We start from the raw sequence: 19,303 nt of genomic DNA, 5'->3' as shown, positions 1-19,303 counted from the left end.
ATTTGAGTATCAATAACCATTTTGGCCCCCCAACAAGATTTTAATATGCCATTTATAAATTTTTAGGCTGCCATAAGGCACATTTTGCTACTCCATTTATCTGCGCCTTGTGTAGGTACAGAAAGTACCAGAACAGCTGCCCACAACATTCCAAAGCAGTTTAACATTTTACTAAAAATACCATGAAGTGTTCTAATGGTATGTTCTAATCTCTGTCTTATGGAATGTTTTAATCTTTTTGGTGTAGATTTTCAATTTTCAGATGAGATTTCAATAACAAGAAGACACTTAAAACACAGCACCACCTTTCCATTTTGAGAGTGTTTAACAGACATGGGGTTTAACGTACTTTTTTTCTTTTTCCATAGGTTTGCTTTCCTTTCTATCAGGATAGTGAGAACACAGGAAAAGCGCTGTTTTCAGGCATTCCTATAATGAAATTTCCACAAATTTCACTGATGATACCTACCATCCTTTACTGGGATGCTGACACTGAACGCTCACTAAAGAGAGATTTACTTGCCATACTTCTAATGCCATGCTGCCTGATTTTAGAGCATAACATAGCACAATGCAACTTTTTTAAGAACACTAGTGAGCTCCTTCCCTGGGTAAAGGGAGGGCCTAGAAATCCCAGTGGTCACTAAAAGGCCAGCTGTGTCACATCTTTATCCACAAAATATTCTTTGAGAATGGCCTGACTCTACATTCTTTAACAACCTCAAGCCAGCTTGCATCCCTAAGAGCAATGCTGCTATTTTAAAAAGTGCAAGTAGGCAAACTGCAGACACAACACTTCCCTGTTTCTCATGACAGAAGAAGAGATGAAAGTGCTACTTATACTGTGGCCTAGCAGCATTCAATACTGTTTAGTATTTGGATATCAGAGCAACAGGTGCTGTATCAATATACAGAATTGCTTGAAGACATATGAAAAGAAAAACTGATCAATGGTAAACCAGTCTTTAAAATGCATGACTGCACTGTGTTACTAATAAAGGTGCCTTGGAGGTAATGCTAGTGAAAGCAGAGATGGGTTCTGAGTACCCTCTCCTAATTCTCTTGTGAACTGAGTGCATTATAAGCAGAAAGGGAACAGTGAGATTCTCCTGAGATTGCACACTGGAGAATTCCATAGTGTAGCTTACAGCACATTCATTAGCATGCTCTTTCAGATATAAAAGAAACATTAGAGGAGATGGCAGAAAAATGATCATAAATGAGCCACAAGTCATTAAATTAATTTTTTAACCTCTGGAATGAATCAATCTTTTTTCCCTCCTACGATACTTTCCCTGACATCATCAAAGACTGCTTTAAATCAGAACAAACCCAGCTTAAGATGTAATGTATTATTCAGGGCTGGAGTTTCACTGGAGTTTCACTGGGACAGCTGCACATAATGTGTTCAGCATCCCCATTTCCTGCATCTCCCACACTTGTAGTATCTTACAAAAATTAATGTTCACATGCTGGTACCCTTAAGGTTACAAGGAAAAAATAATACAAGGAAAAAAATCAACCAAGCAAAAATTATGACTCTTATAATAAAATTCAAGAATTTATGCTTAGGAAAATACTCCCAGAAAAGACAGGCATACAAGAATTGAATATGTTGTGGAAATAATTAGGTGTTCTATACCTTTTGGAAAAAAAACATCTCTGCAAATACATAGAACGATTACATTAACCTAAGATATCTTAAATTACTGTATGGAATGTGTTTTTACTATGTTTATGTAAAATAGTCAGAACCAATAACAATATTCTTAAAATCTTCTGACAATATGTATTTTTAAAAGCTGATTGGTCATTTTCAATGATTCATGAAGGTCTAGGGCATAAGTTGATGCTACCAAGCAGAGCAGATGGGCACTTTAAATGCTGAGATGACTGTCAAAAGCCTACTTCTGAAAGATGCAAACTGATAAGAAAATTAATAGGACTTAAGTCAGTAAGGAAAGAAACTCCCTCATTTTTCAAGGTAATGCACAATTCTGCTTACACTGAATTGGCTAAAAAGATTTCATGTATCAAATGAGTGCTTAAATATATACCAGGCCATTTCTTCCTATTTTTTTAGGAATCTTTGAACAGGAAGAAAGAAAACAGTCATTATGAAATATTATCTCATATAAATATTTTAGGAAAAGAGTAAATATTTGTACTTATCGCTGACTGTTTAGTTATGAAAATTGCTCAACAGCCTCTGCATTTCCTGCATTTTTTTTTTCTCTGATACTCCCTGGGAAACAGTGATAGAAAGCTTATGTATATTTAACTCCATGAGATGTTGACAAGTTGAATTAATTACTCAGAATTTTCTGTAATTTTAAAAATATGAATGTGACCCCTTGTTTCAGATGCAGCAGGCTAGTTACAACCATGAAAGGATGCCACATTTAAGACAAACTGGTTTAAAAAATTGTTGCTGCTATGCAATGCTGCCCAACACAGATGCTGACTTTCTGACCTTTATTCAAATTCATTTCCTTTCATTTTCTTCCCCCATTCTATACAGTTAGTCCATTTGTCCTTCTAATAATTTGTCTGATGGTATGTCTCATATTTTGTCCCCCTAACTGAGCAGTAGTGAAAAATCTTCATATGTACAATTTTTCCTGCCTGCTACAACATGGTAATAGTCTCCAGTTCTATTTTTTCTCTAAATGCCACTCTGTAATTTTGCCATCCATACAACCTGTGTTCTGCTCAAACTCAAACAGTGACTTTTCCTCAGCACACTTCCATCCAATGACTGGAGCTAAGCTTGACCCAGCTGATTCACAACCAGATCATAAGACACTCATTGGGCTGATTTAAAAGGCTTGAGCTTTGATTAGGGCATGGCATTCTGTTGAACACATCACCCTACTCCAAGGATTTTGGGAGCCAGTCAGTGGTGTTGGATATATATATACATATATATCTATATCTATATATATATATATAAAACCATTCTGGTTCTGCTTGGTCGATCTGATTTGTACCATTTTTTTCCTAAACAAATAGTGTCTGGTAAGTTATTCAGCACAGTTATGGAGAGTTAATTAAGGTTCTTCATGTCAACATCATTTAGATAAACTTAGGTGATGCCACGTCCTGCTGTACTCGCTCCAAAAAACTTCAGTGAGGTGAGCCTGAATTATTATAGGTTGATATAAAAATAGTTTTTGTGACTGCTGCACAACATCAGTAAGTGCACTGGCGTTTTATGACATTGCCAGGGAGGAAGAAAACAGCTGATATGGGAAACTGGGAGGCATTTTTATTAACCTTTTAGATCAATTGATGTGTTTAAACCACAGTTCATAGAAAAATTTATGGGACCCAGTATAGGTCACCACTCTGCATGTTTCACAGTTACAAGCTTAATCATAAATAATACGTAAATAATTTACATACAGGTATAAATGCGTAAGTAGCGACCTTTATGTACAAATAATTAAATTTATACCCTTTGCTATTTCAGCTCTACATAGGCAACTTTTTCACAAGATTTACAGACATTCCCAATATTCATATACACTTGAATAGAAGAACATTGTAGATAATAATTTGCAGGTATTTTATTTGTTTCTTTTCTGCACTTCATTATTTGATATTATAATTAGTATTTTGGGGAAACGGTCAGGAAATATTAGTTTTTATCTAGGTAAGGGAATAGATTTCATTGGCAAGATAAATGGAAGGAAGATAAGGAAAATGAGTTTAAGAACTGAATCTTATCACTCAATATTTGCTTGTCTGGCTTTTGTAACTAGTGATTGATAATACCTTCTAGAATGAAGAAAAACCTACAGCTTAAAATTTAAATAATAATAGCAAACTACAAAGAGTAATGTGGTGCTCTATACCCCAAAAAGATCTTAAATTAATAAAAAATAAGGACTAAACAAAGGATTATGAACATTTTAGAACTTGGAGATTTCAGACAAAAAAATGTTTTAATAGGAATATTTTGATCACATTTTAATATCTCAGACCGGTTTGTTTTTTTTTTTGGGTTTTGTTTTTTTTTTTTTTTTTTTTGTGTAAAAGCTTTTGCCCACGGTTTGACAAATCACCATCTTCAATATTAGTATGTGATTTGGGCATAATTTTCCATTGCTAGCAATTTTTCAGATAATACTTTACTACTCTGTAAAATTTACTCCCTGCAACTACATAGAAAATACTTAGAACCCCTTCAAAATTTTAATTGAATCTTCATAGAAGTTACTGTACTTAGTATTTCTTTCCCAACAAGACTGACATTCAAACTCCATAATTTTTGTGTTTATTTTATCTGCCTTCAAAGATCCTTCATCTTTTAATATTTTTTACAAACAGTAATTTGAAAACTCAAATTAATCATATGCATGTCACCTACCTACTAGTAAAGGTGCTGAGAAAAACTCATGTTGTTTTCTGTAACAGCAAGAGCAAAAACAACAAGAATTTAACAGAAAGAAAGAGACATTGAGCTTCCTACAGAAAATAATTCTAACTTGTGGATTTATCACTTTAATCACTTCCAAGTCTCCTTCACAGCTTACAAAATATGGAGGTTATGTTTTAAAAAAAAATTAATCTTGATTTTAATTATGACAAGTCTATTAATACAATAAAAAAGGAACTACTCCTCTTGTGAACCAAACGTGTATTGTAGGTGAACAGCTTTTTGATAATTCAATGGTATTGGAGTCCTGAAATGGATATTTAAGCTAAAACAAAAAGAATAATCTTTAAAGTGGTCTAAAACTGCTTTGACAGATAGCCAAATAGGTGTATTTTAGATAAACTCAACCAGTTCATGCCACAAAAAATATGATTTGATAAGGGGAATGTAAACATTACTTTGTTGTAAAGTCTGCCTTCATCATGTTTGCCTTCATCATGTGTCTGATATTTGTATCAGAGATTGTCATGGGTGGTTAATACAAGTACAGTAGGAGTCAGAAATTAAGTGACAGAGCTGTGTATCATTATACTTTGTACTGTTTACATTTTTCCCAATATTATGTTTATGTACCTAACAGAAATTCTTTCCCTATCAAGTGTATTTGATCACATAATCACAGTGAGCTACTTAACATTGCAGCCATGAAAACAGAATCTTCAGATGCAAGAGCAGAACAAACACGGCTATGTGCGACTTAATATTCAGCTACACTGCTGCCAGGGAATGGCACCTCCACACAGTGCAGGGTGGACATGCCAGCTCAGCTAGGAACCTTCTGCAATGCACTCCTTTAAGCAGGTAAGACATGTCCTGGAAGAGTTTCTTTAGTTTAGCAGAACCACACACAGGCTAAGGGAGGATGGTTGCTTCCATACAGACACACTGTTCAAAACCAGGACCGGACACGAGGTACGTAACTGCAGTTTAAAAGTCAGGTAGATGGCGGCACAAGAACAGAACACAGACTCAACATCCTGCAAGCTGTGTAGCAATGTCTCAAGCTCACTTCCCAGGTATGACACCTTAAAGACTTCAAAACAGCTTTAAAAGATTTTCTGTTATTCTCAAGAGCCCTGCTTAATAGGGGAGAAAGGAAGAGAGAGTACACTCTGGCCAGTTCACAGATCTGCTTAGACAATTGTCATGGGAGATGGTTCTGGGGAAAAAACAGGTCCAAAAAAGATGGTTCATCTTATCCAAGCTCAAGAACAGTCCACTTTCTTGTGCAGGAAATCAAGCAAAGAAGACAGGAGGCCTACATGGATGAACAAGGAACATCTGACTACCCTCACACACAGGAGGAAGTCTGTAGGAGGTGGAAGTAGGGTCAAGGCACCAAGTACAAATATAGAGATGGGGTACAAGGATGGAGGCAAGTCAAAACCCACCTGGAGTTAAATCTGGACTCTCTCTCTCTGGAGAGAGTCACAAAGGATAAGAAGTGAAATTTTTATAGGAGAATCATAAGCAAAAGAAAGACTAAGGAAAATGTGGGACAGGACAGAGCCCTGAGAAACCAGCCTTAGGTGACCCTGCCCTCAGCAGCGAGCTAGACTGAATGTTCTCCAGAGGCCCCTGCAACCATCCTATGACTGCGTGACAACCCCAGCATACTCATCTGCTATATAACTGTAAAATCCCTAAACCATGGCTGACTTCAAAGGACTTTTGTGTCCTGTTCATCAGGTTTCATTGACAGTGGAGGATTCCTGCTTGCTTTTTCTTTTCCAAAGGAAATGTGAAGCAATAACTACAATTTTTATCCTAAATCAGATAAAGACTTCTCTGTCCTATGCAAAAATACAAAATACAGCACTTTGCACCTTTACTGTTGTGCATATTATTAGAAAAGACTTCAGCCTTTGCAGAGAGAGAATGCCCTTACCTATTAATACCATTATGGAGACACTTCATTTAATGTGGAGTAAATGGAGTGTTGCCAGAATAAATTAGATGGACTTGAGATATGTGACGCCTCCACAAATCACCAATTATTTTCTCAGACATAACTATCATGATTTATCTCTGAGCAGTGTTACTTCTTTCTCTATCTTTCCCATAATAATCCTGCCCTGTTTTCTGTTTTATAGCAACACTGGTCAGTATTATGATGCCAATATCATAAAAAAATGACACAAAAAACCTAAAAACTAAACAGACCCCAAACTCTCTGAGTGTGCCACAGCCCAACGTTGCTTTATGAACACTGTGTCACACAGCTCTCAGCAAGAACTTGCTCTTTCCATGCCCTCCTTACCCTTGCTGGCCACGCTATTCTGGCTGACCCTTCCTTTGCCCTGACAGAGTTGAAAATACACAACTGTTTGGCATCCTGTGATACATGCTCCTTTCCAACAGCACATCTCCCTTGGAATACATCCTGACTGTGATGCAGCACAGCTTCTTCACCTTTCCTTGGAGAGTTGCTACCTAATCAGTTCACCCAGTAAGCACACAACATTTTTTTCTGTCTATCTACAATTGCTAATTGGAGCTTTCCCTATTATTTTTTTTTTCAGATGTTTTCTATGCTATGCCAAGGTAATTTAAAAATTTTAGTGTTATTCTTCACTCCATGAGCCACTGGGGATCCTACACAAATACCCAAAACCCAGAAACCTCCAATGCTGCATCATCCATTCTATTTCAGGGTGCTATTGGTCTTCCACAGCTTAACCTGCTCTTTCTGTCAGCAGGTAATAGTCGAATTACAGATTTAAATGACTTGTACAAAACCTATGCTAATTTTATATTAATAATAGAAAAAACTATTACAGAAAAGGTTATTATTTTATAGAAAAAATTTTCCATTCTTAGAGAAACCCCAGCTCTTACAGCCTGATTGAGTGCCTGACCTTCCTTCGTTCCCTTGAATAGGCCTTTTTATAGCTTGTTTCTAGATAGCTACACTGAAGAAGGGAAGCAAAACCTGCAGTTAATCACCTTCTTCTCTAGAGATCAGAAATGGGTCAAGTGTAACTGTCCAGTATCTGAACAAGTAATGTTAAATAAAAAGAATTAATGTCTTTATGTTTATGCATGTTGATGTGAAAATATATTTGAAAATTCTTTTAAAAATCAGCCATATCTATGAAATACAGCAGCAGAGTTCTTTCTGTTTATCATAAGAGCCTTTATACAAAAATAAAACTTGTCATCCTTTGGTGAAAAGCACATGTGAAATATTTGAGTGACTATGCCACTTTTAAAGTCTGTCACTCTTTGCAACAGCTTCGGCATAAATACATTTTTATCTAAACACAAACATGAGAAGAAATACTACAGTTATTGATTGCAAAAGTAATGCTGTCTGGTTACTATTTATTGAACAAATAACTCTGCCAAACAGAGAGCATATTCCTCAAAAACTTCATTATCTAACACCCCAGCTTCCCAAGTACTTTTTTTTGCGTGTGGGGGGTTACACACATAAGTAGTTCCTTTGATTTTAGCAATACTTCTCTGACTGCATTTACCTTCCAAAAAAGCCTTTTTCTTGTCTGAGTTAAGCAGATGACAAAGTCAAGGCAAAGGAAGCCTGAGAGAAAGATGAATCGGAAGGATTTGGGCAAGGCTTCCTATGTTATCATGGGAGGAAGGTGGCTGCTTCTCCAAAAGAGCTGCTTAGAGAAGAAGCTTAACTCAGGGCTTCCCAATCACCTTCTTGCAGTCTGTCCAGCTCTGGCTGCTGTTTAGGAGATTACCCTATGAAAAAGCCCAAAGTCAGATGCCTAAAGCCCAGGTTAAAACCATGCTCCATTATTCCCAGTGTTTGCAGACCAGGAACTGAAGCACATAATCCACCATGTTGTGGCAGCAATAAAAATCTATTTTCTTAGGCTCTAAATCCACTTCCCTGACTAGACTAGAAATGTAAAGTAGCAAACACGAAAGCCTCATCCCCAAGTTATTTTAGACAGAAAAAGGTTCAGTTTTCTTTTTCTCCCTAGGCCAGAGATTCCAATTTGAGAAACATTTCCTTTCAGCAAGAAAAATATTTCATAATCTGTATTTGTGGTGATAGTGGTAGTGTTGCATTCAAGCCCTCAAAACACTTCCTACAGCTAAGAAGTACTGAAAATCAAACTATGATATAAAAAGTTACAATATATAGCCAATTTCAATTATTACATGTTGTAGACTGACAAATGTGCTACTTGGTCCTTAATATGCTAAATCGACACACACAAGGACGTATATATGGGATTGACAAACTTATCTAATTAAGTTTTTCTTGGTAAGTATCATCCTAGGTTTCATTTACATACTATGTCACACTGGTTTTAAAATTTTTTTAGTCTGCTTGGAGAATACATTTATGCTTTGACTTTTTTCCTATCCCACATGTGTCAGGACACACACACAAAGAATACAGATGCATAAGTCAGGGTCATTACATTTCTGAATCTATACTTGTCATTATGCAAAAAATAGTCTTAGTAGTTGCCAGTTCTATCATTATTTCTCATGGCTTAAACAATTGCTGTAAACAATTATGTATTTACATTTTTTAACCACTGGGTCATTTCAGCCAATTGCCAACTTGTTTTGCTGAGGAAAATGGATAAAAACTTCCCTAACACACAAAACATGTTTACCCTCAAAATTTCATAATTTCCAAGAGAGTTAAAAAAGTCTTTTTGAAAACTGTTCATGTCTTTGAAGACTGATAAAGACTTTGCAGACTTTTCTCCTATTTTCAAAATATTTTCAGATACTGACATCTTCCCTTATAAGCACAGGCAGGCTTTACAGTCTTTAAAATTTACATTTCTTTTACCAGGATGCTTGTACTGCACAGGTAAAGAACAAAAATATTAAGGAGAAACTATTTCATCTGGATTAATCCCATTTAAAATGTTACCTTATAAATAATGGGCTTCGGTAATCAGTTTTTAATCCAAAGAAACAAACAATAATGATGAGTTGTATTTTAAATTCCTTCACTAAGCAGTATATATACTTGAAATCTGAACACATCTGTCACTTTACCAAGTCATCCATCTCTTGATGGTGAAATTGAAGTGTCCCTGACTGTGTACAATTTATTCAGTATTCCAAGATTTCAGGCAATAGGATAAAACCATCCTGCAGTGTGAGGTTTTTTTCCAGCTCTGAAGTAAACACTAGGGAGTTTAATCCACTGTCAGAGACATTTGCCCTTTCAAAGAGCAATGCAATCTCTAAGACTGCAGAAATGCAAAGCAGCTGTTTCAAAACAAGATGAAGTAAGTCTATTAGTTCACGGAATGACTGCTGCACTCAGTAGTTTTCAGTAGTGGAAAAAAATAAAATCTAACCTACCAAGAGCATCTGGCCACCCTCCTGTGAATCCTCTGCATTTCTTCCTTTTCTCTGTCTATCACAGAGTACAGTATCACATTGCTCATTTGTCTCCTCTGGTTTATTTATTAGTGTTGGCCCAAACAACATTTTGATACTGCTTAATGGAATGAGAGGACTAGCAAATACAGTGGCCTCAGACCTCCCCTTTCAAGTTATGTTTCTTCCAAGAGTCAAAAATTTCTGTGTCATTCTGCTGAGATAATCCCTTTGTTCTAGACAACCATATTGGCAGGATTTTGAAACACATCTGCTCCTTAAGTATAATAAAAAATAATGTAGAAACCCTATAAATCAGTAAGCACCTGTAAGATCTTGAAAATTATATGATTTCACGCCAATTACAACTTTGGTTGCAAAACTTGTAATTTTTTAACCAGTACAGCTATAAAAATTGCTGTTATAGCTCCAGATATTTCAGAAGAAATGCCTAATACACGAACGTTTTTCCCTTTATGTTAAAAGGATCCATTCTGCTACAGGCATCTTTACACCCATAATACTGAATCCACACTGAGTGAATAACTGTACCCAGGGAGCAGAACAAGGAAACCTTAATAACAGGCTCAGCAAGAGATCTCAGTCATTCTGATACCCTTTTGTGCAAGACAGCCTGAGAATGCATAAGGAGCAAAAGCTACAAGTAATTTGTAGCATTTCACAGTTACATTAACACCTCTAATTGTAACTGACAGGGCAATTAAGGCTGAAAAACATCCCAATACACTGCTTTGTACATGATGATTGTCCCACTGAAACAACAGAGCATGTACTCTGTTTGGAGGAAAAGTGTTTCACTTTATTTTCCTCCATTGAAGTAGATGCCCCAGTTCATCATGCCTCATTAGAGATTTGTGTTGCTATAAACATAATTATTTCAAACAATCACAAGCCTTTATATCAAGCACATAATTTAACAATTCCCTTCTCAATACAAGCGTCAACAAGGTTCTTTTTAAAAAAAGAATGCTAATTGTTATATAATCCATTAAAGTAATGAGTCTTAAAATAATGAACAGGCAATATAGGCTGAATACAAATATATCACATGTTGACCTTCCTTTTTTTTTTTTTTTAAATTGAAATCCAGACTATTCACCTCATGTGCCCAGGTTTACCAGGTTTTGTACATTTCTTTTCCTACCAGTCTCCTTTCCTCCAACACACACGCACAGCTCCCTGTGGTGAGCCATAACAAGCCAAGTTGTGTCCAATATTAGCAAGTAGCTAAATTATGTAACCACTAATTTACAGTTTGTTTTTTTTTTTTTTTGTTTGTTTGTTTTTTATGTCAGAACTTGATGACAGTTTGTTGTTTTTTTTTTTTTTTGTTTGTTTTTTTTTTTATGTCAGAACTTGATACTTAGGGCTCAATATCTACACTACAGATATCTGTGGGAGAGAGAATACTTGATTAGATCTATTTTAATCCCAAGAGACTGAATGCCCATTAGTAGTAAGGCTGTGTTAGATATGATCTTCAGGCACGCCTTACTGTTTAGTTTCATCTAAAAGGAATCCCCTTTATTTGGCCCAAGACTATTTCACAATATGAACTGAAGTAACTAGAGATGACTGAGAGATTTATGTCAAAAGCACACTCCTGATACAAATTAAAATGCTGCTATATCTGATTCTTCAAGTAAAAAGAAAGTAAAAAGTCCATAATTTAGGAGAAATTAATCCCTCTCCAGTTTCTGCACATATATTCAAGATTTAAAATAGGTGGGATTTTTTTATCTAGTCTGAAAACTCTCCCCAATCGTAGCTGTTGACTGTTTATTTTTCTATTAATCATTTGTTATATACACCTGTATATCAAACATTAATAATATCTGGCCACAATTTGCACACCTTTGATTGTACAGGATACAATCTTAAAGAATATATAAGAATAAAAATAGTCTGAAGGCTGAATAATGATGTAACTAGTTCCAGAAAATAAATAAAATAGAATAATAAAATGATTGATCTTAGAAAAATACTCAAATCTATACCCAAAGTGACAGACGTCATTTTAAGGATGAGCAGAGAATTTCAGAGTGTGTTTTTGTTACCTTGCCCAACCTACACTTAAGACAGAGCATTGAAGGGAAGAAAAAAAGGATATAACACAAACCAAAACTGTAATTGCAAATGTCACAGCTATATATGGGCCTTTATGGACCTGAAAAGAAAAGTGAATCCATTAAGATAACACCAAGATATTAAGAGAATTGGAGAACTTGACATATAAAGAGAGGATGCATGAATTGTGTTTATTCAGCCTGGGAAAGACTGAATAAGGGGGATCTCCCCACACAATTTATAAAAATAACTAATTATAGGTACAGAGAAGGAGGGTATAATCTTTTCATAAGGATGCACAGTGATGGAACAAGAGCTAACATGCACAAGTTGCTCATGGGAAATGCTGTCTAGACATATGGAAAGAAAAAGCAGCTGAACATCGGAATAGGCTGCTACAAAAATTAGTGAAATATCAGCCATTGGAAACACTACTTAGCTTGCCAGTGTCCTGAATATACTAATCTAGGGCCTTGACTTGTTACAGAACTTGTACCAGCAATTCCAGAGGTATTATTCCTTTCCTAATATTCCTATATATTCCTTTCCTAAAGCAAGCTTTTCTGTGCTTCTGAGACCAGACTAACAAAAGAAATTCTACACACAAGGTGAAAAAATATTGTCTTTCTTCTTCCCATCGGAATCCTGAACTGCAGCAGTTTATGCATATTTTTACCTTGAAAATTATAAATAATAGCATATTTTTTGGTTTTTTTTAATCACACTGCAGACAATGAGAAAAATACAGAGACATAGTTTTTATATCCTCCCAAGTTTCTGCCTTATCTGCTACAACCTGGTTTCACGAGTAAAAGACTGATAAAAGGAGAATGCTAATGTTAAGAGGGCTTTAAAGAAACAGAATATCTCACAAGAAGTTTTAACCCTCCATGAGTGATTTGTGGGCAAAATCAGCCCTCCTCTCCTTCCCACAATTGAAAAAGTCTTTGGGGGAAGAAACTAAAAATTTGAGATACCAGGTAGCAGACTAGATAAGGAGGGTTCTTTTCAGCTGAAAATATGAGGATCAATTGAAGACATTGAGCTTCTGTTGCTTTTAATCTTTCTAAAGAAAGGAAGCATTCTTTAAGATTGTTTGCTTGGTAACTTGGCTTTTGTCACAGCAACAGCCTACTACAGACTTCCAAAACCAAAGGATTTACCAGATATCTTTCTCCATTTGTAATTGGTCTCCTCTGGACACTGCTGGGGTTGTGGACCAGGGCAAAGTGACGGCTGTTAAGGGATTGCTTCTGACACAGAAGCTATTAGTCACTGTCTTCTATCCATCCATATATCTCTCTTCCTCAGAGTCCACCAGTGCACTTCCTTTTTTTTTCTGTACTCTAATTCAACTTTCTCTTCTGTCCTCCTTTTGCTAAATACTCACAGTATTTCCTTATGATACACTACTTAAATACCAGCGGCTGCCAAAACTTGCCTATATTAGCTTTGTACAGCAGTTGCAAACACTTCGATGAAATAAGTACAGAATGAGTCAGAAAATTCAGTATTATGAAGTGAAAAACAGGTTTGGAGTTTGGGTGGTTTGTTTTTCTTTCCTCAAAGTTGTGAGCTGCTTGTTTAAACATAGCTAAGGCTAAAAGATGTTTGTGTTAAAAGAGATTTTAACAGCACGTGGCATAACTTAAAGGAAGTCGAAAATAAGATAATTTTTTCCAAAAATATGAGGCACTGTTGTAAATCACAGCTCTGATCCAGTGTCACGTTGATCAGTTTTTACATTAATGTAAATGGAAGTACATCATTGTTCCATGTTATGTGGCCTTAGCACACCGGCCAAACTCAGCAAATATGTACAGAGAAGGGGCAAACACCAGAGCAAGTGAAAACAACAAAAGCAATCTGTTTTCCCAAAAAGACCACCCTCAAGTATTTGCTTGCAGAATAAAGGGCTGCTGTGCAGGGGGTAAGAAGTGGTCACAGCACCAGAGTTCAAGGAGTGTTAGGACAACACTCTTGGGCACACTATGTGATTCTTGGAGTGTCCTGCACAGGACCAGGAGTTGGACTCGATGATCCTTGTGGGTCCCTTCCAACTCAGGACAATCTATGATTCTGTGATAAAGCTTCTCACCTTTGGATTGTGACCAGGAGAAGTTACACTCTTCTCCACTGGGTGGCAACGCAGGATACAGCAACAGACAGGAGAGCTCTCTCCGCAGGACCACCAAAACAAGGGAGCTTTCTCCTTTTGCTGTTTCACTTTGCAATGCTGTGAACACGTGGTGGGGGGGGGGGGGGGGGGGGGGGGGAAGGCACCTTTGAACACAGGTAATTGATCATGGGCTAATCAGACTTGGTGCAGTTCAACAAGTATTAATATAGGCCCCTCCAATTTTTTGGGTTTTTTTGATCGGAATAATGTAATGAAATGTAAACTAAAGTTACTATTAGAGGTGCTGGAAACTAAAGCTGACTTCTCCTAAGTGCTTTTGCATATGCATCATGACTACAGTTCTGCAATTTTTTTATAATGAATTATTTTTAAAGAAATTTGAAGTAGTAGCAAGATAATGTAAGACACAAATAAGATTTAAAAAAACCCACAAAGACTATGCCTCTGATTTCTTGAAAATACAGAATGTATTTTCTCTGACAAAATTCCCTACAACATAATTACAGTATGTATCTGTACCTCTTAATTGCCAGAAGACAGGTGAAGGTGATGGAGCATTATTCTCACATCCACACAAGTTTAAATGCATAAGTTCAGAATTATTACAATCATACATATAAATGAGAAAAATTAACTTCATACACTGCCTACACTACTAGGAGATGTTTTTCTAGGACATGAGTTGTTCTGAGAAAGATTTTGTTCTGTTTCTATGAAATGATAGTCTATTTTATTCAAGATCTATTTAATACTTTTGAAAAAGGGGGGGGAAAAAAGGCAGTGTAAATCCCAAACAGTTAAAATGTTTTGGGGATTGATGCAATTATTAGAGAAAACTGCTCATCTGAACAACTGTATGATCTTTTTACATATGGCTTCTCTTCATGTATTCCAGTACAATTTCTGTACACAGCTGAGACCAGAGTTTTTCTTGTCGTGAGCATCTGCTTGACCCATCGTGTGTGCTGCACCTACCACTGTGAACCATTCCAATGGCACTGCTGAGGCATCTGCCACACAGGCGCTCTCTACAGAGGAATTCAGAGCCTAGAGGAACCTGGAAGGCAGCAGGGAACAGCAAATCAATGAGCTCTAGCTGGAGTCCAGGAAACTTGGGGTATTTTTACCTTCTGATAACATCTAAGGGTGGTGCACAGTGGTGCACTTGTAAATACAGATCCCTGAGGCACAGGTTAGAAGGGACCCATTTCTGTACTTTCCTTTTGGTGGCTGTGAACTATGCTCTGAATTGTGGTTTTAACTGGAGTAGAGCTATTTTTCTTCACAGTGGCTGGTATGGGGCCATGTTTTGGATTTGTGCTACACAGGGTTGATAATATAGAGATGTGTTTGTTATTGCTGAGCAGGGTTCATACAGAGTCAAGGCCTTTTCTGCTTTTTGTACTGCCATGATGGCAAGGAAGTTGGGGGTGCATGAGAAGTTGGCAGGAGACAGCCAGGACAGGGGACCCAAAGGGATATTCCAGACCACAGGACATCATGCTCAGTATGTAGAGTGGGGGGGGAAGAAGAAGGAAGGGGGGATTTTTGGAGAGATGAAGTTTAGTCTTCCCAAGACACTGTTAACATGTGATGGGGTCCTGCTCTCCTGGAGAAGGCTGAACACCTGCCTGCCCACAAAAAGCAGTTAATTAATTCCTTCTTTTGCTTTGCTTGTGTGTGTGACTTTTGCTTTCTCTACTAAACTGTCTTTATCTCTACCCCTGAGTTTTCTAGCTTTTACCCTTCTGATTCTGTCCCACTCCTGCTGTTGAGGTGATGAGCAAGTGGCTGCATGGAACTCAGCTGCTGGCTGGGGTTAAACCATGACAATCTTCCCTCAGGGTGCAAATGTTTTACCATCAGACTTACATGTTCTTGAGGACAAGACTCATATGATCTAAGCTATGCAATCACTCCGTGCTGCATACTCCCAAGTGATTTCAGAGGCTAGAAACAGCCAGTCCACTAGCACTAAGTAGGATGTGGCTCACTCCACTGACTCACAGACTCAAAAAGTCCAAATCAGATGCCTATGTTTGCACAGCTATAGATGTCAGTTGAATCTCACCCCAAAAAAATGAAGTTGTACACTTCCTTGTACACTCAAACATGGCATTGTTAACATATGAATACAAAAGAATTAAATATATTGACTGAAACATAAGCTGAAATAATTTTCATTTTAAATTCTTCACAGGTGTCAAGGGAAATAAACAACTTCTGGCTGTTTGATTAAACTCTTTTTCACTATAAATATATTCCTTTACCAAGCAATTAAAATTACAGAGAGGGAGCAGAGCCTAGCTATCAGCTCTTGAACTGATTGGTAAAAAATTCTTGTTTGAAAAACTAATTCTCTCTATATTAAAATATTTATTTGAAATTAAATTATTACTGTGAATCTCTGCAAATACAGTGTCTGCTGTCAAAAGGCTGAACGGCAGTCTTTCTAATCTGAGATTTTGTTGGGCTTGATCATAGTAAAAACCTTCCTGTACTAGAAATATATGTCATCCAGGGCCAGTTATATTTATTTAGACATTCTTGTTCAAAAACCCTTTACAATGATACCTTTCTCCATTAGCTGCTGTCTAGCCCGGCAGCACCATTCAGTGTTGTTCTTCAACCATTCAGAAATTGCAATGTGTTAACTGACAATGTTTAATACTTTTCACTGCAAGATGAGACATCCTTATATCAAAAACATTGTTAGGATTTTTAAATTAGTTTTTACTTATTTTAAACATCTTCTGTTCAAGGATTTCAGGAGGCACTGCTTATATACTTTTCTTCCTTAAGTAGAAAAGAGCATGTTGTTTTAGTGTTTGTGCTGAATAATATTAGCTGTCTGCCCTGCTTTGCAGATTCCAGAAATACTTAACTAAACAATGAAAAAATGTATTTTTATGACATGTAACATAAAACATGTTACTTAATCTATAACTGTTGTACTAATGTGTGATTCAGATGTTTTAAAGACATCAGGGTATGTGAGTGAGGGATATTAAAACAATGATTGCTGGGAACCTATTTTATACAGGAACATAAGCATCTCTCAAATATTGTCATATTTGCAAAAATGACACGAACACACAGGTTTTTATAGCACTTTATAAGAACTACTTTAAGAACTGTTAATAACAGTTTATAATAACTGTTTGTAAGAACTGAACCTTGCCCAGAGAGATTGTGGAGTCTCCCTCACTAGAGATATTCAAGAACTGTCTGGACACAATCCTGTGTCATGTGCTCTGGGAGGACCCTGCTTGAGCAGGGAGGCTGGACCAGAGGTACCCCTGTGGTGCCATCCGACCTGACCCATTCTGTAATTCTGTGATTCTGTGGATGAAGACTTAAAACTTGGAGTTCTAGACAGCACAATATCACCCACAGTGAAAACAGGCTAAGGAAACAGGGAAAATTAAAGTTAATCTTCTTTTCATAAACACTCTACTTCTCTCCAAATCTGTTCCCAACTTCATCTTACATTTAAACTGAAACTTTGAGAAACTATGTGAAATGCAAGGTTTGGTGCCTTATTCAAGAATATGTTCCATCCTTGACCTATAGTACTGAGGAAGAATTAGACTGATGCTTTTTCTTGTGTAATTAATTTATACAGTTTAGCTCAGTGAGCCTAATACATCACTTAGACCAGAAGACCAGTACTAGCAAAAACAGATCAACAGTATTATATGATATTACATGCAGTATATGGATAAATATGGGTACCTAGTTTTCAAGTGAAATATCACAAACACTTAGACATAGCTGCTCTGGATCAGTTTACCACCTGTAATATTTAGTCTTGAGGTTATTTTGGTTTTTTGTCTCAGCATAGATACTCTGTATTAGCTTGAGTTACTAGGTATTTTAACATTCTATAACATAAATTCTACCAGTACTTTTAGACTGATACCCTTTACAAAGGGGAGAAAAAGTTCTTATAGGAAGTTCTATCCAGCTATTTGGAAGACTAAACTAATTGCATCCTACAAGGGTTCATTTATCTCTTCACTGAAAAAGAGGCCAAGAGGCCCATTCAGACATGCATTTCTTCACACAAATACCCGGAGTGTGTAAGATCAGGAATAACACAAGTTTCAGCATGGCAAGCTCTTACTAACGTAAGACACAAATGTGTTTAACATGACAGAGATTCACTCCTCAGACTAAGGAAGAGAAGCTACGTCTTATTACACAGCAGTACACTAGAACGCAACCCCTCCAACCAAGGGATCTTCTCAAATATGCATAAAGTTTGAAGGAAGGTCTTGCTGGCAGCAGAGATATCTTGTTTACTCTGAAAGGAAGACAACTCACTGTGAGATTGGACTGGCTTTTATGCTTCCTATTTCCTCTCTCTGTCTCATATGTATAAAGCATATTTTTAGGAAGAATCTGCACAGTCTTCTGTTGCATGACTGTAACAATTTATTTCAGCTGCTTTGATCTGTTATAATAATTTCTGATATCTTAGGTGCTCCATGAGCATGAAAGCCTTTCAGATTTGGATGTGACTATTCACATTAGTGCTTGACTGGATCATTTACTAAGGCTGCAGCATGGCATACATGGGTGTACCTGTATCCTTTTCACTGGGTTTTGCTTCAGTCTTTTTTCACAGAGAGTTGTCACAGAAGCACTCATAGTAGGTAGGCATTAACTGGGCTGCCTCATTAAATTTCTGTGTGGAATACTACACTTTAAAAATTAAAATTTCTTCTGAAATAAGTAGCTTCAGTTTGGGTTATTCAATGAACTGAGAAAAAAAAATGAGCTAACATCCCTGATTTCTAAATTCACAGTCTTCATTAATGCAGCCGAATTTTCCTAAGAGCCCACATGTGGACTAGTGCTAAAAAACTTTGACCCTAGAAATGCAGTGTTACATTGGAAATAGAAAAAAAAATAGTAATTTTAATGAATATAAGACAATTTGTGCTTCCAATCACATAATTTTAGAGGCATACAAGGAGAAGCTGAGCTGCTAAAGAAGATAAGAAACCATAACTTTTATTAAGAAGGGCAAAATTATATTTTGAAGTACATGCTCATAGACTAACAGTTCTAAATGGCAGATTAGTTTTACTTCATTAGAGAGGATCTAATGATTCTTTTGACTACAAAAGCACCAAGAAATGTTTTATAAAACTGTAAAGAATAATATTTGTTTCTAGAAAAAAATAATGAATGAACCAATTTTTAATGCATTAATTAAACTATATGAGGATCAAATTTTTATTATCTGTATTATATAAATGACACTAAAAATACCAATCTGTACACATAAAAATCTATAGAAC

The 19,303-nt window shown here is 36.5% G+C and overlaps 1 protein-coding gene across 1 annotated transcript in view; it reads right to left on the bottom strand.

Annotated features, from left to right (window-relative positions):
• The window catches only part of GPC5 (glypican 5), a gene marked incomplete at its 3' end in the record, with an annotated part of 189,856 nt that overhangs the window by 52,715 nt on the left and 117,838 nt on the right, over nt 1–19,303 (bottom strand). The window contains 1 exon segment of the mRNA XM_041471253.1: nt 15,122–15,134. Coding sequence (XP_041327187.1) covers nt 15,122–15,134 — 13 coding nt within the window.

Source organism: Pyrgilauda ruficollis, unplaced genomic scaffold, assembly GCF_017590135.1.
Source record: "Pyrgilauda ruficollis isolate IOZ18807 unplaced genomic scaffold, ASM1759013v1 scaffold26, whole genome shotgun sequence".
Lineage (NCBI taxonomy): Eukaryota > Metazoa > Chordata > Aves > Passeriformes > Passeridae > Pyrgilauda > Pyrgilauda ruficollis.
This window is presented reverse-complemented; position numbering and strand designations above follow the sequence as displayed.